Source organism: Erpetoichthys calabaricus, chromosome 2, assembly GCF_900747795.2.
Source record: "Erpetoichthys calabaricus chromosome 2, fErpCal1.3, whole genome shotgun sequence".
NCBI classification, from domain to species: domain Eukaryota; kingdom Metazoa; phylum Chordata; class Cladistia; order Polypteriformes; family Polypteridae; genus Erpetoichthys; species Erpetoichthys calabaricus.
In genome coordinates, this window is record NC_041395.2 from 197,131,143 (window position 1) to 197,157,673 (window position 26,531).

The 26,531-nt window shown below is 40.6% G+C and overlaps 1 protein-coding gene across 1 annotated transcript in view; it reads left to right on the forward strand.

The window, feature by feature from the left end:
* The first annotated feature begins 1,558 nt into the window (after positions 1 to 1,558).
* polr2h (RNA polymerase II, I and III subunit H) overlaps positions 1,559 to 26,531 on the forward strand; it is a 42,922-nt gene continuing 17,949 nt past the window's right edge. Inside the window, exons 1-5 of the mRNA XM_028794932.2 lie at positions 1,559 to 1,724; positions 3,086 to 3,169; positions 23,075 to 23,158; positions 23,265 to 23,358; positions 23,441 to 23,524. Coding sequence (XP_028650765.1) covers positions 3,097 to 3,169; positions 23,075 to 23,158; positions 23,265 to 23,358; positions 23,441 to 23,524 — 335 coding nt within the window. The 5' untranslated portion in view covers positions 1,559 to 1,724; positions 3,086 to 3,096. The remainder of the gene's footprint in view (positions 1,725 to 3,085; positions 3,170 to 23,074; positions 23,159 to 23,264; positions 23,359 to 23,440; positions 23,525 to 26,531) is intronic.

The following is a 26,531-nucleotide window of genomic DNA, read 5'->3' on the forward strand; positions in this document are numbered from 1 at the left end:
GTGGAGTGGATGGAGAAAGTGTCAGGAGTGATTTGTAACAAATGGGTACCAGCAAGAGTGAAAGGGAAGGTCTACAAGAAGGTAGCGAAACCAGCTATGTTATGTAGGTTGGAGATAGTGGCACTGACAAAAAGACAGAAGACAGAGCTGGAGGTGACAGAGTTAAAGATGTTAAGATTTGCATTGAACGTGACGAGTACAGTAGAGGGTCAACTCAGGTTGGACAGTTTGAAGACAAAGCCAGAGAGGTGATATTGTGTTAGTTTAGACATGTGTGACATTTAGAGATGCTAGGGACAGAGCTGCCAAGCAAGAGGAAAGGAGGAAGGCCTAAGAGGAGGTTTATGGATGTGGTGATAGAGGACATACAGGTGGTGGGTGTGACAAAGCAAGATGCAGAGGACAGGAACATATGGAAACAGATCATCCACTGTGGCAATCCCTAATGGGAACAATCTAATGAAGAAGAAGAAGAAGAAGAAGAAGAAGTACAAAAACGTAAGTGCACAGTAATTTTGATGAGATGCGTATCGGGAAAATTATGGGGAGCAGATAGAAGTACATTATAAAGGATAAACATGTCAGTGATTAGTTCTGTAATGGATTACAGTCGGCAGCCATATGGTTCAGCTAAATTATTGTCATAATTGAATAAAGTTCAGTACAGAACACATAGAATATGTTTTTATTAGCCTTTCCATCTACCACAATAAATACTTTACTGGATTTGAGAAGGAACTTATTAAATTTTAACTGTTAGATAGATAGATAGATAGATAGATAGATAGATAGATAGATAGATAGATAGATAGATAGATAGATAGATAGATAGATAGATAGATAGATAGATACTTTATTAATCCCAAGGGGAAATTGACTCTATTTAAAGCAAAGTCCAACATGGAAAGGGTAGAAGACTGTTGCAAATATCAATATGGGGGATTCATTCATTCATTCAAGGAGTTGTAAGATTGGTGGAGGCGTATCTATTTAATAATTATCTTCTTGCATCCAGTAAGATTTCTATTTAGCCATGATGGTATTTGTACGGAAACGAAAAAGTAGGCAAGTTAGCTGAAATTAGTTAGAAATAGACTAAGATTTCTTTTGGCAAAATTGATACTAAATGTTTAATTAAACAGGCAGTCTTTAGGGAATGGCAAAATATTTGAGATAATAGTGATAAAAGGAAGATATATATTTCAGTTAAAACCTTCAGTTATTCAAGTGAGAAAGGAAGAAATTATTTTTAGCATGTTAAGGCTTGGACATGTTGGCTTGAATCAATACTATTATTGTATTGGCAGGTATAAAACAGGAAAGTGTGAGAAATGTTAAAGAAACATTAGAATACTACATTGTTTGGTGTTTGAAATGTGGTAGATGGATTAGAGTAATTTGAAAGAACCACTTTACAATATAACTGAGAATACAACTCTATTTAAAGCCTTTATTAAGTATCTAAAAAATCAAGAAATTTCTTAATACGTATATTCTAGATGAAATAATTGTAAGCAGAAGAGGTAACTGAAGTTGGAACCTCCATCCAGTAGTTGGCAGTAATGGATCAGTATTAATAATTCCTGGCCTGCCGCCTTTCAGTTGAAGGAGAAGCGGAAGTGAGGACGGGCCTGCGATGATCTCACAGCGGATGTGCCGGAACGCTGCCGGCAGTGTTGTGAACACGTGAGGCTGATTTTGCTATACGGATCATTGACGTGCAGGTGAGGCTATACGAATTTGAACTTTTTGGCGTCTTAGTATGTTCCTTAAGGACAACTGAATGTAGGACTTGGTAGTCTGAAGGATGCAGTTGTAGTCTTTTTGTTGCAAACCAACACTAAATTGGGTGGTATTCCTTGTTTCAGACTAAATGTTGCTTAATTCGAGTACTTGCTTTAATAAATGCTGTGTTTAGTCCTCATTTTCTTGTTCTTTTGAAGACAGCAGGGAATATACTGTGCTGAGTGTTATTAAAATTTCTCAGAGGTGACAATTGAAAGGCCAGCAGTTTGCTCTGTATAGGACAGTTTATGCCAGCCAATCTATGAATTGATTAGTAGAAAAACCGACACTTGCCTCTCTGTTGTGCATAGTTTGTTTAAATAAAAATCGCGGAAGCTTATCAGGAATAATAAATTTATATATATATATATATATATATATATATATATATATATATATTGTGAGTAATACATTGAGAGCACACTTAAGTACTAGTTGGCTGTTCTTCAAAGTTTCAAGGGACACAAACTTAAGAGTTTTATATCTACTTCAGAAATGCATAAGTGGAATTACTTGGATTATATTTAGTAGTAGTGTAGTATTGACCCCTGAATATGATAAGTTTGTATAATATGTATTGCTTTGGCATTGATGCCTCATCTTTCTGTGTTGACTTTGAGAACTGATTCAAAAAATACCTTATCCCAAAGTCTTTTTCTTAATACAAATGAGGCATTAAAGTAGCTGAATCATTACTGCTTCCACCATAAATACCGTTTTACTACATTGTTATTGTCATCATTTTGTTTACACTCTAAAAAGTTATTGTTACAGAACAACAACAATGCTTTTCTGTCCTTAAAGTAAACTGAAAGAGTTCCTGTTCTCTATGGCAAAGAGTTAAAACTGGGAGGACATTCAGCCTTTCAGTAGAGCAGTGAGCTAAAGCATAAAGTAAATGTGAATGTCCTTAATTTGCCCTGTCAAAGCCAAGACCAAAATTCAGTTGAACATCTTTGATAAGACTTGAATGCTGTAGTCCATTAAAATCCTCAGCCAGTGCAGGTTTGAGTTTGTTTTGCTAATAGTAAAAAGTCACCGTCTCACTCTACAAACTGACAGTTTCTTATCTAAAATGAATGATGGTTGTCATTGTTGATGAGAGGGACTTCATCAAGCCATACCTTGAAGTAGAATCCAGTATGCAACAGTTATGTATTTCTTATTTTTTGTGTGTGCTTTACCGTGATTACTGTTCATCATTAGACCCTACTTTTATGTTGTAAAATTGTAATCAGTTGTGAGTATAGTGTATATAGATTGCTGAGATAATCTCTTCTCCTAATCATCATATTTCTAGGTTGAGCTTCCATGGCAGGGATTCTGTTTGAAGACATATTTGATGTAAAGGATATTGATCCTGATGGGATGAAATTTGATAGAGGTAAGACTTGCAAAAAAATTAAACTTTACTGTGCAGTTGAGAAAAAAATGTCAGTTTCTAGAAAGAAACAACAAGTTACACATTGTTTGGTTTGTGTTATTTCAAACATTTACTTTATATAATGTGTATGTATGCATGATTTTATGAATTTCTTATTACTGTAAGTTACATAACAGTAAGTAAGACATAGTATTACATCTTATTCAGATCAGATACATCATCCCCTACACAGGAAGAAATCTGTGGGAAAATATGAAGTAAGAATCCAAAAATACTGAAATATCCAAAAGGTTAGTAATTGTTGAGTAGGGCTGCAACTAATGATATTTTTGGTAGTCGACTAATCGTTCAATTTTTTTTTTCCGATTAGTCACGATTATTTCATGCCTGACTATTTTGAAGCCTGCGACCTGTGGTTGCACATCCTGTTCTGGGCTCCAGTGCATGTCTTACCTCATCTGCTCACATCTGTCCACCTGTGAATGTCACCCTGATGTCTCTGCAGGAACATGATTAAAATTAATAATAATCAAATTAAAATAGCAACCAGTGAAACATTTAAATTTGAAAATAATCAGATGTTTTTATATTAATGAGACCATCACAATAAAAAAGAAATACATTAAACAATGCAAACTAAAGTGCACATAGTCTTTAAACAAAAAAAGTGCATTTAACTTAACCAAAAAATACTTTGTCCTCACAGGTGGCGCAGTGGTAGTGCTGCTGCTTTGCAGTAACGAGCCTTTGGAAGATTGTGGGTTCGCTTCCCGGTTCCTCCCTCTGTGGATAGCGCTTTGAGTACTGAGAAAAGTGCTATATAAATGTAATGAATTATTATTATTATTGTTAAAACAAACATTTTTCATATTTTAGTAATAAATGACAAAATGTAGACATAAACCATACAATATGTAAAGCCTGAAGTACAAAGATCAAATAAACACTTTCACGAAAGGTTCAAGGATGATACAATAGCTTCCGTGGTGCAGGAGTAGGAATTGCTGACTTATAATCAAGAGTCCCCCGGTTCGATCCTGACTGCCTCATATATTTACCGTTTTGAGTAGTGAGCTGCTCTTATATTATTAATATTATACAATAAACACATACATTTGATTTGCGTCTGTAACAGCCACTGTAAATGTATAGTACTTGTAAAAGTTACCTTTTTTTTTTTTCCACTTTTATTCTGTCAGTCACGATCATGATACATACTACCACCCCCCCCAGGTATCTGATGCTCTTACTTTTTATCTGAAACTGGGAATAACTGTAGATGTGTGTGATGTTTTGAGACAATCGAACTGGAAATTCTCAGATCTGTATGGATAAAAGCTGACACACAAACGATGGCGAATCTGCCTTATTCATATCTCATTGTCACTTGATTTTTTTTTTATTAAATTTTATTGAGTGTTCCTGCTTACGCTGAATTAGTATGCACCTTATGGCCTGTGATGTCAAAGCCACGCTGACAAAAAAACAGAGACATAGGTATATGTGATATTTGGAATTAATTCATTTTATGGCCTTATAGTACATTTCGGAAAACGCTGTGGTACGGATGCAACATTATTCATATCCATTCGCGTACCTTCTTGCAGTTGTAATCGGTGACCGCGTTTTTTTTTTTTCCCTCTGACCTTGCCCAGTCTGCACAGGACTCCAGGACATGCAGAGGAAAGAATGTTCCTCTGCAAGGTGAGCCATGAACGCTCTTCTTTTCTCAGTGGACCCTGTGCATGCCTTGCACAGTAGATGTACTTTGATCGCCGCCAGGTCAAGCAACCAGCCACCTGCGTGCTCCTGCTAGCACTGAATAAGCTCACGCCTTCTGGTGTCAGCGCACAGCACCGGGGAACCTGAATAGTACCAATCAGAAAACATCATCGCACTAATGCAATATTATTTGAAAACTAACAGATCGGGTATAAATTTGCTACTTGTAAAAGTTAGCTTTTTTCACTTTTGTTTTCTCAGTCTTGTTCACGCTGTCCCTCCCCTCCTGATTTGACCCTAACTAACTAATAGCGCCAGCATACATTCTCAAGAGACGGCAGCATCACAGCTCCAGGATGCTTGCATTTTAGATGCTCATGCATCGCGGTGGTGCTGCCGTGAAAAGAAAGCTCCGCTTTGCATAATCTGCATTCAACTTTTTTTTCTTTTTTGGTGAAGTGCTCCCACAATTTAGAAAGTTCCTGTCTCAATTTTTTTCCATCTCCTTCCCACTCCTCTATCTGACTTGCCATTGCAACCACGTTTATTTTCCTCTACATTCTTCTTCTCCTCCTCAGACATTCTTTCTTCGTTGGTAGGACTGTGTGCAGTCTTGACAAACAATAACAAACGATACTGCCCCCAGATGTTCATGTAGTGCATTGCATTACAAAAACCAATGTGGTTCATTGTGACTGGAGCCTCTATTGAAGGTTCTGTTTATGACGTGTTGACGATTTTTTGTAGTTGATGTTGTCGATTTATGTCGACTAATCATTGCAGCCCTATTGTTCAGCGAGTTCAGTCAATGGAAGACAACATTAATAACTGTCTTCCAGAATGTAAACATTTGTTATTCCCTTTATGAGGAACAATTCACGTTTTGGAATTTTATTTAAAGCAGTATGTTCTTTACCAGTTGTATTAAGATAGATGAGTTCTGATTTGTCCACTTTAGAAAGGTAATGTGGCATGCTACCAGCGTAATGTGTATTTTCTGAAATTTTTGTTCATTAAGCAGTAATGCTACCCCAGACAGAACTGTTAGTGATTTACAGATTATTGTGAGTGCAGGATTATGTCATAAACATTCCAGTAAGGTCAGGGCAGGTTCCCAAAACATGTCACCCTGTTCAGCATGTACTTAATGACCAGCACTATCAGAACAAACGTTACTATTTGAATATAATTCAAATCTCTATAAGAAAAGTATTTAAAAGGCAAACACTGAAATTCAGTTATTTATTTATTTTTTTAATCTCACACTAATTTCAACATGATGTTACTTCAGACAATGCTGCAATATTTTTATATTTTGTATGCGTTTTGCACATCACTTCCATAATTGGCATCTTTATAACTTTCAGTTGTTTGTTTGCCTTGTCACTTATAATATGGATCCATTTTTCTACCACACTGCTCCGCTTTTTGGTTAACCAGTGTATTAACAACAGAAATGAAACATTGCTCTAGCACCCTTAAAGAATCATTTTGCTTCTGATCCAGTTCTGTTCCAAATTTGAACCCAAGATTCCTGATTAGCTGCTGTTTTATATTAAAACTGTTAAGCATTCATCGAAGCAAACAACAGCTGGGTTCCTTTTTCATTAAGCATAATAGGAAATAACTGCCATATTTCTGATTTTTGTTTTTATTATCATAACAGCTTTAAAAATGCAATTTTAAAGAGCATTTTCAGTGTCCAGAAAGCTACCGCAACCAACACAAGTCTTCTGGAGGTTGCTGGATTAACACACAATTTCTAAAACAAAGGTATAATAAACAAAGTATTAAGGTTACATGCATTATATGTTTGCTGAATTTGTAGAGGATGGAAAGAATCCCATTTAGTTTAATCCTGATATGTTATTTGGAGCAGCAGGCGGTGGGAATTTTTTTGTTTTATATATGCATTACATTAACAGGCATGTGAAGTGTCCGGATTCCACTTTTCTTTTTGATCATTTCACTTTCTATGCACAGAATATCCTGTTTTTATGAAGGAGTATCAGTGCACAAGTCATAAGTGCGGCATGCATTGCAGATATGCTGCTAGCAAAAAAACTAAAATATTAAAAGTAATGAAGCATACAATGTTACGTTAACACTAAAATCCCTAAAGCCTACAAAAAAACTCGTAATCCCAGGCCACCTTAAATTCCTTCGCACCTCTCCATTAGCGTCTTTTGTTTTGTAAATGTGTTCATCAGCACAAGCAGCAAACAGACTGCTATCCCATCCTTTCACCTTCACAGCTCAACTCAAGCAAAAAGTTCTTCCAACTCAAGTCTTGTTTATTTAGGTGTGAGGTGCCTGGGGTTGTATGGGGCAAATAATATATTATGTGGAACACATGCATTTCATGTGTGTTGTGTCTACAACGTTCTCTGTAAATGTAGGATGACATGAAATGCAAGAAATGTTGAACACATGCCTAAAATAGAAACGTTTTTCATGTTATAGTACTAACAACAAAATTTTGACATGAAGTGTATAATGTGTGAAGACTGAAGTCCAAATATGAAATAAAGACTTTCACAAAAGGTACAAGTATAACAAAACAAGTGTGCTTTTATTCAAGAATATAACCGAAGAAAAAGAAATCGGGTTAGGGTGCGACACTGACACAACCGCTTGGGTGGTGCAGCATTAAGAACTGCTAAACCATAATCAAAAGTTCCCCGGTTCGATTCCGGCCACTTCCCAGAATTACCATTTTGAGTAGTGAGTGTCTCTTATTGTTTCTATTGTACAGTAAAAACATACATTTGATTGGAGTCTTTTAACAGCCGGTGTAAATTTATGGTGCTTGTAAAGGTTAGCATTTTTTTTTTTTTTATTCAATTTTATTGTCTCAGTCACATTCACACTCCCCCGATCTGCTACTTCTGTTTTCAAATAAAGATGTGCAATAAAGATGTGCTATAACAGGTGAACTCAGATGAGGGTTCTACATCGGAGAAAGAGAACAGAAGCCCTCCCTGCAAGAAACGTCCACTCACATATGAGGACAACACATCTGCACCAGGTATAAAGGTGAAAGATGAAACTGTGTGGATGCAGCAAGAGGTTGGGTGTCATCCTGCCAGTCAGTCTGCCCCACACGTGTCCTTCAACAAAACAGCAGGGCTTTTAGAGCTTGCCAAGGTATCATGCAAAGTGCTGTTTGTGATCAAGTTTTGTGATGGTCTTTATATGAAAAACATGTATTAGCATGTTTTTCAACTTTTCAACAACTTTGCATGATACCTTGGTGAGCTCTGTAAGCCCTGCTGTTTTGTTGAAGGACACATGTGGGGCAGACTGACTGGCAGGATAATGCCCGACCTCTTGCTGCATCCAAACGGTGACATCTTTCTCCTTTACACCTGGCCCAGCTGTGTTGTTCTTATGTGTGAGTGGACGTTTCTTGTGGGGAGGGCTTCTGTTCTTTCACCGATGCAGAACTCTCATCCTCATCTGAGTTCACCTCTGTTATAGCACGTCTTTATTTGAAAACAGCTGTGTCCGGTCTGGGGGAGAGTGAACGTGACTGAGAGAATAAAGCTTGAAAAAAAAAAAAAAAGCTAACCTTTACAAGTACCTTAAATTTACAATGTTACAGACTCAAATCAAATGTATAGTTTTTATTGTACAATAGTAACAATAAGTGCAGCTCACTACCCAAACGGCAAACCTGGGAATTGGCTGGAATTGAACCTGTTACCTCTTGATTATGAGTAAGCAGTTCTTACCGCCGCACCACCCAAGTGGTCGTGTCAGCATCATACCCTAACCCGAATTTTTTTTTTCTTTTAATTCTTTAATAAAAGCGCACTTGTTTTTTTTATACGTGTACCTTTTGTGAAAGTGTTTAATATTTGGACTTCAGTCTTCACACATTATACACTTAATGTCAAAATTTTGTCGCTAGAAGCTTTTTTCATGTTATAGTACTGTTTTAGGTTTGTGTTCAGCATTTCTAGCATTTCTCGCATTTCCTGTCATCCTACATTTACACAGATAGTTGTAGACACGAAACACACATTAAATGCATGTGTTCCAAATAACAATATATTATTTACCCTATATAACTCCAGACATCTCAAACCCAGATAAACAAGACTTTAGGTGGGAGAATATTTTGCGTGAGTTGAGCTGCAGTGGTGAGGGGGATGGGATAACAGACTGTTTGCTGCTTGTGCTCATCGACACAATTACAAAACATATGATGCTAATGAAGAGGTGCGAAGGAATTTAAGGTGGCCCAGGATTATGAGTTTTTTTTTTTTTGTAGGCTTCAGGGATTCTAGTGTTAAATACAGACATACATGTGCTATCACTTAGATCTATATTACTAAACCACAGTTTAATTTATGCACATTTAAGCCAAAGACAGGAACGACGGACAGACGCTGAACAATTCCGCCAGTTAGCTGAGAACGCATTCTATAATGAGTCCACTGTTCATGAAAATTCATTGGGATTAATGACTGTCATTTGCAGTCATTGTCATTCACTTAACTTCCTTGAAGAAAAAAATGGCAGTACAACTGATGAGTTTACACGTTGTTGTCAAAAAGGTCAAGTTAAGCTGCCTGCTTTGGATGAATATCCTGAATATTTACGTAAGCTTTTGACTAACAATGTACCCGAAAGTAAAAGCTTTATGGAATGCATTAGATCCTACAATAGTTAATTTGCTTTTGCATCTACCGGGGTAAATATCAAGCCACCACCTGGGAATGGCCCATACTGCTTTCGCGTGTGTGGACAAATATTGCATCGGATTGGAACAGTGCATCCTAAGCCAAATCACCAACGCAAATTTGCCCAAATGTACGTGTTAGATCTAGATGACGCACTTTATCAACGAATGAACCTTCCTGAACACAAGCAATGCACAGAGCTCATAATGAGAAACTTAGCTGAAGTCATAAACAATCACCCATTAGCAAACTCTATAAAGATGCTACATGAGGTTGAAAAAGAAGCCAATACAAAAGTACAGGCGGACGGTGTAGCACCAACTAAAATTGCCTTAGTGCTAATAAAGGACAAAGAACACAATCCGAGATGATACAATGTTCCCATCATTAATGAAGTGGCAATTGTGTTTCAAAGTAAAGACGGTGAGCTTCCGTTTCACCGCGATATTGTCATGCATTTACATCCTGTTGGAACCAACCAGCTAGGAAATGGAAACCTTACCAATGTGTTTCAGCTTCACCCAGATATTATTCAAATTCCTCAAGCCTTTATCTGCGATGACTTGGTAACGGAGGTTTTTGGTGAATCGATATCGTTAGACCAGATACCACATTTGACGCACCAAGCTATATTATGTCCAAAGAATATTGACGTTGATCTAGTGCTGGGCGGTATACCGGTTCATACCAAAAACCGTTTTTTATTTTTGTTATGATATGGATTTTTCTTATACCGGAACACCGGTTTAAATAGCCTAAACAACATTCGGAACGTGGTGCAGCGGGAAACTGTTTAAAGGGGACCTTTTTCACTGGTGCACCGCAAAATACGCATCCAACAGAGTACATGTGTTAGTGGAGGTATTGAGCGGTGAAAATGGACAGGGAACATTCTGAAACTGAAGCTGTAGCAGACGATAAAGTTGAACATGATAACACAGAAGAACTTTTGACGAAAAAAGGTGCTGTGTCTGTTATCTGTAGATACTTTGGTTTTAAAAGGTCGGATGTGGAGCGTTATGTTCAAATGTATGAATACTGTTTCTATACTACTGGATAATACTGCAAGCCAAGTTGTACTTGTTTTATTTTTATTTTTTTTTCAATACTGTGTAATGTATCTGGTTACTGTGTAATACTGTGACGGTGCCGGTCCCCTACAGACTCCCTCTTCCCACATGGGAGTCTGTTGAACCAACACTGACGATAGTTATGACCAAGATGAGCTGAGAAATCTCATTGAAGCCAGGAGATGTTGGAAAGTGCTCAAGTGCTTTTGTTAAAAACAGTCAAAGTAAAACCAAAAGTGTTCAGAAAAATACAGTACCCAAATAAATAGCAAATCCATAAAGCCAGTGAAATGTGGGGATAAAATCCATAATAAATATATCCGTTAAAATGCAGTCTCTCTCATCGACCGATCGCAGCACACCACCTTCTGTCTCCATGGCTCACCCTTCACTGGCGTTGCTGACGGAGCCTTTGCAGCACGAACTGCTTTCTGCCAACCCCTGTTTTGGCTGCCGCCACACTGCGCAGCCAGACCGTCCGAGGTCGGCACACCTCCCGTCTTCCTTCGTGCTCACTCAGTCACTCCTCAGATCCATTTGGAGGTCTTACATTTCGCTCGCCCCACTCCACACGCTTACTTAGTGGGGTGAACCAGCCCCTAGATCGCCTAAGCCTGCACTCCCTCACGGAGCCCCAGCTCGTGCTGCCTTCTCCTTCCTGGTGTCTGGATCGTCTCCCATGACTGCCTTTTCCTTTCTTTAACCTCCGTGTGTTCTATCTTTTCTTTTTTCCTTCCCCCATCCTGCCGGCCCATAAATATACGTCTCCGTCCGTGGGCTCAGTGCCTTATTCACACGCCACACTAAGCCGACGAAGAAATTGAGAATGATCAGATGCGACTCACCCCAATCACCTCATCAACTCCCTGCGGTTGAGCAATCGCGAACTGGATTTAAAAATGGACCTTTTTTTTGTTTTGTTTTTTTTGACCCACCAAACAACAAATAGTATTATAAATGCAAGTTGCAGTTTTATTATTTATTTTATATATATATATATATATATATATATATATATATATTCACGGCATTCGAAGTCTGTGTCACAATCTGATAGTGTGGGTGGTTACCTACCAGGTAACGCTTTGTGGTTGGCCAGCAATCTGCTAACATCAGCCACGGTGCCCTCAGTTTGTGAAGAGCAGATCATAGAATGGTTGAAATAGTTTACTGTCAAATAAATGCAAAGATATATATATATATATATATATATATATATATCCATCCATCCATCCATCCATCCATTGTCTCCCGCTTATCCGAGGTCGGGTTGCGGGGGCAGCAGCTTGAGCAGAGATGCCCAGACTTCCCTCTCCCCGGCCACTTCTTCTAGCTCTTCCGGGAGAATCCCAAGGCGTTCCCAGGCCAGTCGAGAGACATAGTCCCTCCAGCGTGTCCTGGGTCTTCCCCGGGGCCTCCTCCCGGTTGGACGTGCCCGGAACACCTCACCAGGGAGGCGTCCAGGAGGCATCCTGATCAGATGCCCGAGCCACCTCATCTGACTCCTCTCGATGCGGAGGAGCAGCGGCTCTATTCTGAGCCCCTCCCGGATGACTGAGCTTCTCACCCTATCTTTAAGGGAAAGCCCAGACACCCTGCGGAGGAAACTCATTTCAGCCGCTTGTATTCGCGATCTCGTTCTTTCGGTCACTACCCATAGCTCATGACCATAGGTGAGGGTAGGAACATAGATCGACTGGTAAATTGAGAGCTTCGCCTTGCGGCTCAGCTCCTTTTTCACCACGACAGACCGATGCAATGCCCGCATTACTGCGGATGCCGCACCGATCCGCCTGTCGATCTCACGCTCCATTCTTCCCTAACTCGTGAACAAGACCCCGAGATACTTGAACTCCTCCACTTGGGGCAGGATCTCGCTACCAACCCTGAGAGGGCACTCCACCCTTTTCCGGCTGAGGACCATGGTCTCGGATTTGGAGGTGCTGATTCTCATCCCAGCCGCTTCACACTCGGCTGCGAACCGATCCAGAGAGAGCTGAAGATCACGGCCTGATGAAGCAAACAGGACAACATCATCTGCAAAAAGCAGTGACCCAATCCTGAGCCCACCAAACCGGACCCCCTCAACACCCTGGCTGCGCCTAGAAATTCTGTCCATAAAAGTTATGAACAGAATCGGTGACAAAGGGCAGCCCTGGCGGAGTCCAATTCTCACTGGAAACGGGTTCGACTTACTGCCGGCAATGCGGACCAAGCTCTGGCACCGATCGTACAGGGACTGAACAGCCCTTATCAGGGGGGCCGGTACCCCATACTCTCGGAGTACCCCCCACAGGATTCCCCGAGGGACACGGTCGAATGCCTTTTCCAAGCCCACAAAACACATGTAGACTGGTTGGGCAAACTCCCATGCACCCTCCAGGACCCTGCTAAGGGTATAGAGCTGGTCCACTGTTCCGCGACCAGGACGAAAACCACACTGTTCCTCCTGAATCCGAGGCTCGACTATCCGACGGACCCTCCTCTCCAGGACCCCTGAATAGACTTTTCCAGGGAGGCTGAGGAGTGTGATCCCTCTGTAGTTGGAACACACCCTCCGATCCCCCTTCTTAAAGAGGGGGACCACCACCCCGGTCTGCCAATCCAGAGGCACTGTCCCTGATGTCCATGCGATGTTGCAGAGGCGTGTCAGCCAAGACAGTCCTACAACATCCAGAGCCTTGAGGAACTCCGGGCGTATCTCATCCACCCCCGGGGCCCTGCCACCAAGGAGTTTTTTGACCACCTCGGTGACCTCAGTCCCAGAGATGGGGGAGCCCACCTCTGAGTCCCCAGGCTCTGCTTCCTCATTGGAAGGCATGTTAATGGGATTGAGGAGGTCTTCGAAGTATTCCCCCCACCGACCCACAACGTCCCGAGTCGAGGTCAGCAGCGCACCATCCCCACCATATACAGTGTTGACACTGCACTGCTTCCCCTTCCTGAGACGCCGGATGGTGGACCAGAATCTCCTCGAAGCCGTCCGAAAGTCATTCTCCATGGCCTCCCCAAACTCCTCCCACGCCCGAGTTTTTGCCTCAGCAACCACCAAAGCCGCATTCCGCTTGGCCTGCCGGTACCTATCAGCTGCCTCCGGGGTCCCACAGGACAAAAGGGTCCTGTAGGACTCCTTCTTCAGCTTGACGGCATCCTTCACCGCCGGTGTCCACCAGCGGGTTCGGGGATTGCCGCCACGACAGGCACCGACCACCTTACGGCCACAGCTCCGGTCAGCTGCCTCAACAATAGAGGCACGGAACATGGCCCATTCGGACTCAATGTCCCCCACCTCCCTCGGGATGTGGTCGAAGTTCTGCCGGAGGTGGGAGTTGAAGCTACTTCTGACAGGGGGCTCTGCCAGACGTTCCCAGCAGACCCTCACAACACGTTTGGGCCTACCACGCCTGACCGGCATCCTCCCCCACCATCGAAGCCAACTCACCACCAGGTGGTGATCAGTTGACAGCTCCGCCCCTCTCTTCACCCGAGTGTCCAAGACATGTGGCCGCAAGTCCGACGACACGACCACAAAGTCGATCATCGAACTGAGGCCTAGGGTGTCCTGGTGCCAAGTGCACATATGAACACCCCTATGCTTGAACATGGTGTTCGTTATGGACAATCCGTGACGAGCACAGAAGTCCAATAACAAAACACCGCTCGGGTTCAGATCAGGGGGGCCATTCCTCCCAATCACGCCCTTCCAGGTCTCACTGTCATTGCCCACGTGAGCATTGAAGTCTCCCAGCAGAACGAGGGAGTCCCCAGAAGGTATGCCCTCTAGCACCCCCTCCAGGGACTCCAAAAAGGGTGGGTACTCCGAACTGCTGTTCGGCGCATACGCACAAACAACAGTTAGGACCCGTCCCCCCACCCGAAGGCGAAGGGAGGCTACCCTCTCGTCCACCGGGGTAAACCCCAATGTACAGGCTCCAAGTTGGGGGACAATAAGTATACCCACACCTGCTCGGCGCCTCTCACCGGGGGCAACTCCAGAGTGGTAGAGAGTCCAGCCCCTCTCAAGGAGATTGGTTCCAGAGTCCAAGCTGTGCGTCGAGGTGAGTCCGACTATATCTAGCCGGAACCTCTCAACTTCGCGCACTAGCTCAGGCTCCTTCCCCTTCAGAGAGGTGACATTCCACGTCCCAAGAGCCAGCTTCTGTAGCTGAGGATCAGACCGCCAAGGTCCCCGCCTTCGGCCACCACCCAACTCACACTGCACCCGACCTCCTTGGCCCCTCCCATAGGTGGTGAGCCCATGGGAAGGGGGACCCACGTTGCCTCTTCGGGCTGTGCCCGGCCGAGCCCCATGGGTGCAGGCCCGGCCACCAGGCGCTCGCCATCGAGCCCCACCTCCAGGCCTGGCTCCAGAGTGGGGCCCCGGTGACCCGCGTCCGGGCAAGGGAAAACGCCGTCCAAAATGGTTTTTCTTCATAGGAGGTTTGTTTAACCGCTCTTTGTCTCATCCCTCACCTAGGACCAGTTTGCCTTGGGTGGCCCTACCAGGGGCATAAAGCCCCGGACAACAGAGCTCCTAGGATCATTGGGACACGCAAACCCCTCCACCACGATAAGGTGACGGTTAAAGGAGGGGATATATATATATATATATATATATAGATAAATATAGCTTAGCTTGAAGCAAGGTCTATATTAATGCAATTTGCCTTAATGACGGTTCAGTTGGTAAAGATGTCATCTCCAAGCTGCACTTGTTTTATTTCAGTTTGGTGAATATTGTGTAATGTACATGGGCTTGAAGTTTTGATTTACAGTAATCCCTCCTCCATCGCGGGGGTTGCGTTCCAGAGCCACCCGCGAAATAAGAAAATCCACGAAGTAGAAACCATATGTTTATATGGTTATTTTTATATTGTCATGCTTGGGTCACAGATTTGCGCAGAAACACAGGAGGTTGTAGAGAGACAGGAACGTTATTCAAACACTCCAAACAAACATTTGTCTCTTTTTCAAAAGTTTAAACTGTGCTCCATAACAAGACAGAGATGACAGTTCCGTCTCACAATTAAAAGAATGCAAACATATCTTCCTCTTCAAAGGAGTCAGGAGCAGAGACTGTCATAAAGGCAGAGAAAAATCAATAGGGCTCTTTGGCTTTTAAGTATGCGAAGCACCGCGGCACAAAGCAGTTGAAGGCGGAAGCTCACACCCCCTCCGTCAAGAACACAGAAAGAGAGAGAGACAGAGAAAAACAAGCAAGCAAAAATCAATACGTGCCCTTCGAGCTTTTAAGTATGCGAAGCACGGTGCAGCATGTCGTTTCAGGAAGCAGCTGCACAAAAGATAGCAACGTGAAGATAATCTTTCAGCATTTTTAGACTAGCGTCCGTATCGTCTAGGTGTGCGAACAGCCCCCCTGCTCAATCCCCCTACGTCAGGATCAGAGAAAGTCCGCGCAAGAGAAAGAGAAATGTAAGCTGGGTAGCTTCTCAGCCATCTGCCAATAGCGTCCCTTGTATGAAATCAACTGGGCAAACCAAGTGAGGAAGCATGTACCAGAAATTAAAAGACCCATTGTCCGCAGAAACCCGCGAAGCAGCGAAAAATCCGCGATATATATTTAAATATGCTTACATATAAAATCCGCGATGGAGTGAAGCCGCGAAACGCGATATAGCGAGGGATTACTGTAATAGTATTATTACTGGAAGTTGCACTATTATTTATTTTATTGTTATTATTTATTAGTTTATATATTATGCAGTTTAATGATGGTGAAGTTGTTTAAAAAGTCACTTTAACATGTCAGTGGACAGAGATTGTTAACATTAACAAAGTGTAGTTGGTTTACAAAAAATATTTGCCATTTATTCCTTTTCTAAGACATGTTCAGTGCAATACAACTAAATGCCTCTTTGGATGGTTGACAATCTGTTGTCAAAGCTTTAGTTTAAGTGGTTTGTAAAATTTGTTCAATAAAAAGGTTCTATATTTTGACAGCAACTGTCATGCAGTGTGATTCCTTCTCTTCATTAGTGACCCCCCCCTTGAAAACTATCACTTAATGGAGCCATGCAAACCTGTATTAATACTTGTGTGCACATTAAAATTTTTTTTGTACAATGTACAATTCTCATGACAGTGGAATAGGTTATTCTTAGCCAGTCTACTGCAGTAATTGCAGTGGAAAATGTGATTAACTCATGCATGGGAAAAAAATACCGTCGAATACCGTGAAACCGGTACAATCTTGAAAAATACCGTGATATACAATTTTGGTCATACCGCCCAGCACTACGTTGATCACATAAATAACCAAGTGATTGCATTACTTCCTGGAGAAAGACACGTCTTTCTAAGTACTGATAGTATTGATTCTGATGACGAAACTGAGCATCTTCATTTCCCATTAGAATATTTAAACACTATTAACCCGGCCGGATTACCACATCACAATCTTAACCTTAAAGTGGGGACAACAGTCATGCTATTAAGAAACCTTAATAATAAACATGGTTTATGCAACGGTACACAGTTAGTCATGAACACCATGACAGAACATGTTATTGAGACACAAGTGCTAATGTGATCCCATACTACAAATACTGCTTTGATTCCCAGAATTGACCTTACAAGTTCTGACCTGGAATTACCCGTTAAAACTTAAACGACGGCAATTTCCCATTAAGGCTGCATTTGCCTTGACCATCAACAAATCCCAAGGACAAACCATGGACAAAGTGGGCATTTACCTATCTCAGCCTGTATTTACACATGGACAACTTTATGTTGCCTTTTCAAGAGTTCGGCGTTCGTGTGACGTTAAAGTGAAGGTTGTAACTACTCCATACCAGGGACAACTAATTCAAGAGCAGCAAGCCATCTTTACTCAAAATGTTGTTTTTATAAAGAGATATTTGATTAACTATTTTGTTTTTACCATTTTATGAATGTTTACTTTCCAAAATACTTCATTTAAACCTTTCCACTCCGATATTGGTTTTACTTATAAGTGCAACAACTCAAAGACATTTTGGACTTACATGATGTGACAATTACAATTCCATTTTTGTTTTAATAAATTGGTTAATGTTAGGATAAATATCTATATTTAATTCAATGAAAACTTTACCAGGACGCTCCCACCATCCATCACTTTTCATTCCGGACGCAGGACGCTCCGAGGTGCATGCGCACAGCCCCTCAGCGCCCCAGAGTCAAACCCAGCGGCTTCCTAGAGTCCATGGGTAGCACCCGAACAACACAACCTGTAAACTAAACTTGCTGTAATCCACTGTGCCAGCAGTCGGTGTCAGCAGAGGCAAAGGAATCACTGCTCCATAAAACGAAACCGCTTTAGTACAGATGTGCTTATTGAATTAAATGACATTTCCCCGGCACCCTCCATGATATTTCATCCATCCAAATATCGGAGGGAACAGAAACTGATTGCCATTCTTGGATTTGCGATTCTTTTGAGAATCGCGGGCTTACTGGTTCTAACATAGATTGAAATGTCTGTTTCAGTTTTATTTTTAATGTGTATTCAAACCACAGTTTTGTATGATTTGTCAGCCCTATTGATTGATCCGCTCCTTATTAGGGTCTTAACATTGGTATATTTTGGATACTCTTCATTGAGAAAGATGCATTCCATATGCAAGATGTGTCCAATTCTAGAGGACAACAGTGGGTGCAGATTTACTTTCCTGTGTCTTTCTTGATCAGTGAACAATTTCTGCTGTTAATTGACTTAATTTTCCTTCATTTTAACAAGTCACTGAATTGCTTCTTTTTTTTTTTTTTTCTTCAGTGTCTGCCATTCAAAAATAATGTGTAGTGAGCAAACAGATGTTGAGCTAAGTTTAGGCCTAAAATTCCAACCAATTCCTCTCCAAGTAGTTTCTTAATTAGATGCCAATTCCTGTTTTTAATTAAACCTGTTTTCTAATTCCATAGCTTATTGGTGGTCTCATTCTGCCACACCAGACATTTGCAAAACTTGATTTTCTTTTTTCTAAGACCACGGTCACTGTTTTGGAACCAGAACAGATCAACATTCTGAAGCATAATGCTAGACTGGTGGGAACTGAACTGCTTTCCTACATTTGTTTGTTTTCTGTTCCCTAACACACAATTTCAGATCTTTAGTTTCAATGGTTAGTTAAGTCAATTAGGTAACACTCTTATCATTGACCTACCTAGTAGTTGGATGCAAGTTATAGAATTATGGGTTAATTTATTTTTAAACCCACGCAATTTGTGTTTAAGGTGTATATTTTGCTGTATGGATATTTTCAGCTTTATGGACTGGTACATATTAACTATGTGATAATGAATCTCTGAATGTTTTCCACTGGTTTTAAAAATTCTGTGCTAGTGTATTACTTGACTTTGCAATTTTTGGTAATCCATGTTGACATAGTTCCAAAATGAGAACCACGCTATAACTAGATGCTTGCAGTTCTCTCATTTTAAGGTATAGGAGCTAATCTTCAGCCACATGCAAAATAAACATGGCTTGCTTTCTCTTTTAGGTTGAGGTCCAAAAATGTTTTCACCACCCATCTTAATAAAGTGGATAGACAGAAAAAACTTGACTAGGTCTCCCTTTTCTAAGATGTTTTCACTCACTTCACAAACTTTCTGACACACCAAGTTAATGAAACCCTTCTTTTTCTTTTGACTGCTCCCATTGAGGGTCACCATAATGGATCATCTGTCTCCATGTCTTCTTGTCCTCTGCATCTTGCTCTGTCACACCCACCACCTACATTTCCTCTCACACCACATCCATAAACCTCCAATTAGGCCTTCCACTTGTCTTTCTGCCTGGCATCTCCATACCTAGCTTCTGTCTCCCAATATACCCAGCATGTCTCCTCTGCATATGTCGCCTCTCTGGCTTTGTCTCCAAACCATCCAGAGTGGACCCTCTGATGTACTTATTCCTAATCCTGTCCGTCCTCATCACATCCAATGCGAATCTTAACATGTTTTAACTCTGTCACCTCCAGCTCTGTCTCCTGTCTTTTTGTGAGTGCCACTGTCTCCATCCCATATAACATTAACATCTTGTAGACCTTCCCTTTCACTCTAATTGGTACACATCTGTCACAAATCACTCCTGACACTCTTCTCCACTCACTTCACCCTTCCTGCACTCTCTTCTTCACCTGTCTTCCACACTCCCTGTTACTCTTTACTGTTGATTCCAAGTATTTGAACTCCTCCACCTTCGCAAACTCTACTCCCTGCGTTCTCACCTTTCTTCTGAACTCCTTCTCATTCACACACGTATTCTGTCTTGGTCCTCCTGACCTTCATTCCTGTCCTCTCTAGAGGATATCTGTACTTCTCTAGCACCTCCTCAATCTGCACCCTACTCTTGTTACAGATCACAATGTCCTCTGCAAACATCATAGTCCAAAAGGACTCCTTTCTAATCTACTCTGTTAACCTGTCCATAACCATTGCATATAAGAAAGGCCTCAAAGCTGATCCCTGATGTAATGTCACCTCCAACTTAAACACATCTGTCACTCCTACCACAGACCTCACCACTGTCAGACTTCCCTTGTACATATCCCATACCACTCTATTATACTTCTCTGCCACTCCTGACTTCCGCTTACAATACAATACTACAACCCCTTTCTAGGCACCCTGTCATATGCTTTCTCTAAGTCCACAAAGACACAATGCCACTCCTTTTGCCCTTCTCTGTACTTCTCCATCAATTTCCTCAGAGCAAACATAACATCTGTAGCTTTCTTTCCTGGCATGAAACCATACTGCTGCTCACTAATCACCTTCCATCTTAACTTAGCTTCCACTACTCTTTCCCATAGTTTCATGCTGTGGCTGATCAATTATATCCCTCTGTTGTTATTATAGTTCTACACAACACCTTTACTCTTAAAAAATTGGTACCAGTTCACTTCTTTTCCATTCCTCAGGCATTCTCTCACTTTCCAAGATTACATTAAACAATATGGTTAAAAACTCCACTGCCGTCTCTCATAAACACCTCAGGTGTATCATCTGTACCAACAGTCTTCCCATTCTTCATCCTCTTCATAGCTGTCCTTACTTCCTCCTTGCTAATCTGTTGCACTTTCTGGTTCACTATATCCACATCATCCAACCTTCTCGTTCTCATTGTCTTCATTCATCAGCCTCTCAAAGCATTCTTTCCATCTGCTTAACACAAAAACACACTCCTTGCTTGTGAGTACGTTTCCTTCACTATCCTTTACTACCCTACCATGCTGTTCATCTTTCCCAGCTCAGTCTCTCTGTCTTGCCAATCGGTACAGGTCCTTTTCTCCCTCCTTAGTGTCCAGCCTTTCAAACAACTCATCATATGCCTTATCTATAGCCTTCACCACCTCTCTCCACCTTACACCTACTTTTCCTTGTATGTCTGTCTACTTTCTTAATCTCTCTGACTATCCCACTTCTTCTTCTTCGCCAACCTCTTCCTCTGTATACTCTGCTGTACTTCTCCATTCCACCACCAGGTTTCTTTGTCCTCCTTCCTCTGTCCAGATGTCACACCAAGAACCCTTCCATCTGTCTCCCTTACCACGTCTGCTGTAGTTACCCAGCTACCTGATAACTCTTCACTGGCATCTAGTGCCTGTCTTACCTCCTCCCTAAACTCCACCTTACAGTCTTCCTTTTTCAACTTCCACCATTTGATCCTTGGATCTGCCCTCACTCTGACACTCCTCTTGCTGTCCAGCATCATCCTATGCTGCCAACTACGCTTTCCCCTGTCACTACTTTGCAGTCTCCAGTCTCCTTCAGACTGACCCTCCTGCACAGGAAATAATCCACTTGTGTGCATCTTCCTCCACTCTTGTATGTCACCCTGTGTTCCTCCCTCATCTAAAAATGAGTATTCACCACAGCCAAGTTCATCCTTTTCAAGAAATCCACTAACATCAGACTTTCCTCATTCCTCTCCTTGACATATACCCACCCATCACCTCCTTATCCCTTCTGTTCCCTTCTCCAACATATGCATTGAAATCCTCTCCAATCGCCATTCTGTCTTCTTTGGGTACACTGTTCACCACTTCATCCAGCTCACTCCAGAAATCTTCTTTCTCATCCATCGCACACCCAACTTGCAGGGCATATGCACTAATAACCTTCATAATAATACCTTGAATTTCCAACTTCATACTCAGCATTCTTTCCAACACTCTTTTCACCTCCTACACACTCTTGACATACTGTTCCTTCAGTATAACCCCTACCCCATTTCTCCTCCCACCCATACCATGGTAGAACAATTTGAACCTGCCTCCGATACACCTAGCCTTACTCCCCTTCCATCTCATCTCTTGCACACACAATATATCAACCTTCCTTCTCTCCATCATATCTGCTAACTCTCCATTTACCAGTCATACTGCCAAGATTCAAAATTCTTACCCTCACTTCCACTTTCCTAACCATCCTCCTCTCCTTCTGTCTCCGGTCATGCCTTCCCCCTCCTCTTCTCCTTCAGCCAACAGTAGCCCATTTTCTTCCAGCACCCTGTTGGCTGACGATACTGGTGGTGGTCGTTGTTAACCCGGGCCTTGACCAATCCTGTATGGAAACCTGTATTGTTACCTGCATGTTGATCTAGCAAAATTTTACACCCGATGCCCTTCCTGACGTAACCCTCCCCATTTATCCGGGCTTGGGACCAGCATAAAGAAGCACAATGGTTTGTGCATCCCCATGTCTGAATTAAGTTAATGAAACCCTTACAGATTATTATATTGTATGAAATACCTGACAGAAATCTTTTCTGCTATTTGTAAATCTGTTTGTTCTGTGTAATATGATTCCATGTCCTCCTGTACACATATTGTATTGTAATATGCCTCAATTATAATTACATTACATGCATTACAATCTATTGCATTACACTTCCGTTACAATTACAAACCTCCATCTCATCCTGTATAAATGTTTTGTATGTTATTTATTCAATATTTTTAATTTAATTCTAATTTGCTTTAATTTGCGTGTTACTATTTCTTTGACATCTTGTAAAGCACTTTGATCTACATCCTTTGTATCAAAATATGCTATAGAAGTAAATGTTCTCATTGTACCCTGCTAGAAACTGCAGAAAAAAAAATAGTATCCTTATGTTATCAATACTTTAAAAATCTGCTCTCTCTTCTGTTTCTTGAAACAGTAGAATAGGATCTTTACATTTTGCTCTCAGAACATGAGAGGAATATTTCCCTTTAAAGAATGCATGCCCTCTCAATTAAAATAAAGACATGGGATAATACAATTGGTGTTTTGATCACTCTATGGCGTTGTTGCAAAATGTAGTTCCTTCGTCATTTGCAGAAAAATGCCTGATACGGCTTGTTGATAGTTACAAGATCACAGAAACATTGTTATTAAAAAAAAAAAATCTTTTTTTTTTTTTTTTTGCCATTTTTCAGTTTCCCGACTGCATTGTGAGAGTGAGTCATTCAAGATGGATCTGATTCTTGATGTAAATATTCAGATTTACCCTGTGGACCTCGGTAAGTGATTTATATGCAAGTAGCATAGCAGGTTATTGAATACGTTGCAAACGGAGTCCTTAAAGCAGACTGAGGATTGTCCTGCTGTTGTGTCTCTATCTACAAGGTGACAAGTTTCGCTTGGTAATTGCCAGCACTCTGTATGAAGATGGAACCCCAGATGACGGAGAATACAATCCCACTGATGAGCGACCTTCCAGGTATCTCTCATTAGCAACGGTAAATTAAAAAGTTAATTGTGCAAATCTGCAGCTAATTTCAGTGGGTTGCTTCTGTTTTCAGGGCTGATCAATTTGACTATGTAATGTATGGAAAAGTGTATCGAATTGAAGGTGATGAGACATCAACTGAGGCTGCTACTCGGCTGTGAGTATTAATGCAGTTCAACTGTACTGTTGTCCTGAACAGTATGTTCAGCTGAAACTATTAATCCTAGGATTTATTTTTTTCTATCACTTTATTGATTTATCCTTCAGTTTTAGTCATGATTAGAACAAATGCAAAGTCAAACAAAAAATATAAAGAATACCAGTAATGGCACACTGCACGATAACGTGCAGTGAATACACTTGACTTGAGCATTCATAGTTTTCATACTCTTTCTCTGTACGTTTAGCATTTCTTTGCTCAGAGGTTGATGTGCTTGCTGCTTCATGAGCAGCTTAATTTCTGCACTCTAGCAGCTCGCTTCTTCTCTTCTTCCGTTGGCATCTTTTTACGTTAAAACTGATTAAGCCAGTTTTTGTGTTGCAGTTACTTAGTAAGTTTTCTTAATTCTCAATCTGCCTCAAGAATGATTAAAGATATGAAAAAGTAGGGAAAGTGGCGGCGAAGGTGGTAGGGATGAGAACAGCTCCCATACACATGCGCCACATGGCCGTCCTGCTGGGCGTTGCCAAGTGTGAATTCTACGATAAATAAAATAAAAATAAAAAGAGGAATAACCTTCGAGGTCAATCATCACCCCAAAAGCGAATAGTAGATGTCACGTAGTATATGTGTACCAATGGTTTGTGATCTACAGGTGATTTAAAATCCTGGACAGACAAACGGACAGCCATGGTAGCGTATTATATAGAAAGATATCACAGTAAATAGGAAATTTACATTGATAAACTAGGGAAAATGTAAAGCTAAGTAAGGACAAGAGCATTAAAACTTTGACTGTTCCAGCAATCTTGACCAAGAAGTAACTAAGGGTTTTGTAATGTTAATTTTAGACTGTATTTTCTAAACTGGACTTTTAAGCTTTATCAAGGACATTGCAATGGTAAATAGAACATTATAATCAGGATTTAGCCTATGCAAACGTAAACACTAAGCAACATCAATGTATGCAAATTAGACACATTCATAAATCAACAATATTCTAAAATATTAAATTTGTGGCTTAACCTTAAATATTGCTTAGTGAATGGGTTTGGCGGAAGGGTCCTGTGTAGCACTGGCGTGGCTTCAATTAGCAATGCTCATTAAGCATGACACTGCCATCCTTCAACCCCAGTAGATCTGATTTAAATGATCTTCCTTATAATCAGGTGCATTATATATATATATATATATATATATATATATATATATATATATATAAAATATTACTCTGGCATGAACAAGTATACGTTTTTCTACTTTTTAAGATTTAACTTGAATTTTTAGTGGTTTGGCCATTTAGGCTTTTTATTACAATCGTAATGAATATATTCTCTAGTTGCCTAATCATATTGCTTGTGTGTTCTTAAACAAAACCTCAATAAATGTATGTTATATACTGAACAAATTTATGAATGTAGCCCCCCATAATACATTCTTAATGACTGCTTTTTCTATTATTTCTCTATTATAAACAAATTAACAGTGAAATAATAGCAAAAAAAAATCAGCAGTCAGAAATCCAAATTATACCTGAGACAGACATCTTTTGGACTCCTTATGTATTCACAAATCTTTTTGCAGTACTTTAATACAGGAGAAAGTAGGGTGAAATGACACCTTTTATTGGCTAACTAAACAGATTACTAATGCAAGCTTTCAAGGCAGCTAAGGCCCCTTCATCAGGCAAGGTGCAACCTCGAAAGCTTGCATTTGTAATCTATTTAGTTAGCCAATAAAAAGTGTTATTTCACCCAACTTTCTCCTGTATCAGTCTATGGCTGACACAGTACAACACTCTACTGCAGTACTTTAAAGGAAGAAACAACTGCTCAACATATCCTAGGTTCTACCATTAACAGCTCCTTCATCCATGTAAAATAATAACTGACATGAGACCAATGTTTCTGGACTGTTCTGGTCATCCCCACCCTTTTCAGGCACATGTGCTTCAAAGGGAAAATTTAATGTTTCAAAACCTATATATAACTACAAATATAATGGAAAGGGAATAAAGAAAAACAAAATTAATGTTTGTCCCTTGCAGTTAAACCTTAAGTTATAATACACTACAAGTAATTTTTCAATGGTATAGAGCAGGACTAATTGCTTGATTCACTTGAAATATCAAACAGTATAGTCAGACAGGCATGAACAACTCATCAAGCTGTTTTTAAAAGAAAGAGGAAATTTTTTGTCTCATTTGGGTCTTTGAGTGTTTTCTTGTTATATTTAAAAATCCAAGAAGCCACTCAGAGTAACAATTAGTCATTTACAGTATATATAACTATGGGGGTTTATTAGACTGTAAACTTGCAATCATTTAAGTAGTGACTCTATTCCTTAAATTGTCTGAAAGCAAGATGTTTATCTGAGGAAATGCCAATGTTATTCTTAATCTTGTAAAATTTTAATGGGCACAGTTCTAATTATTTTTCCTATATACTATGCATTAAGGGACATGAGGAAAGAAAGACAAAAAAAAAATTTCATATAATAGTGAAACCTGTGTTTCAAGTTACAGTGTGAAAGAAAAACCAAATTCAGATAATCTGTCTTATATCTGCGCACTTCCACATATTGATCTTCATAACCTAACCTCAAATATTTAATTACTGAGTGAAAGCAAAGTTTTTTCTGTTTAAAAAGCTCAAAATCAAATTGACAGAATATTATTTAAATACAAATTGAGAGGCAGACATTTGCTGAATAATGCAAGAAGACACTTAAACATATGCATGTAGTTCAATACACAAAAAACACAGAAAATATACATATGGCAACATGTGTCTCATACACATGGGTGTGAATCTAGACTTGCTGTTAAGATACTTTTTAGATACAAACATGCTTTCATTTATAATCAAATTTGCTGTCTTACCTGCCTTCGCTCAGGAAATTTGAAAGACAATGGACCTGACTTATAGTCCTGTTGTTGAATATATATATGTCAGAAGTACTGTGCAACTCTGGTTTTTCTGTAGACAATATTTTTAAATCAAGG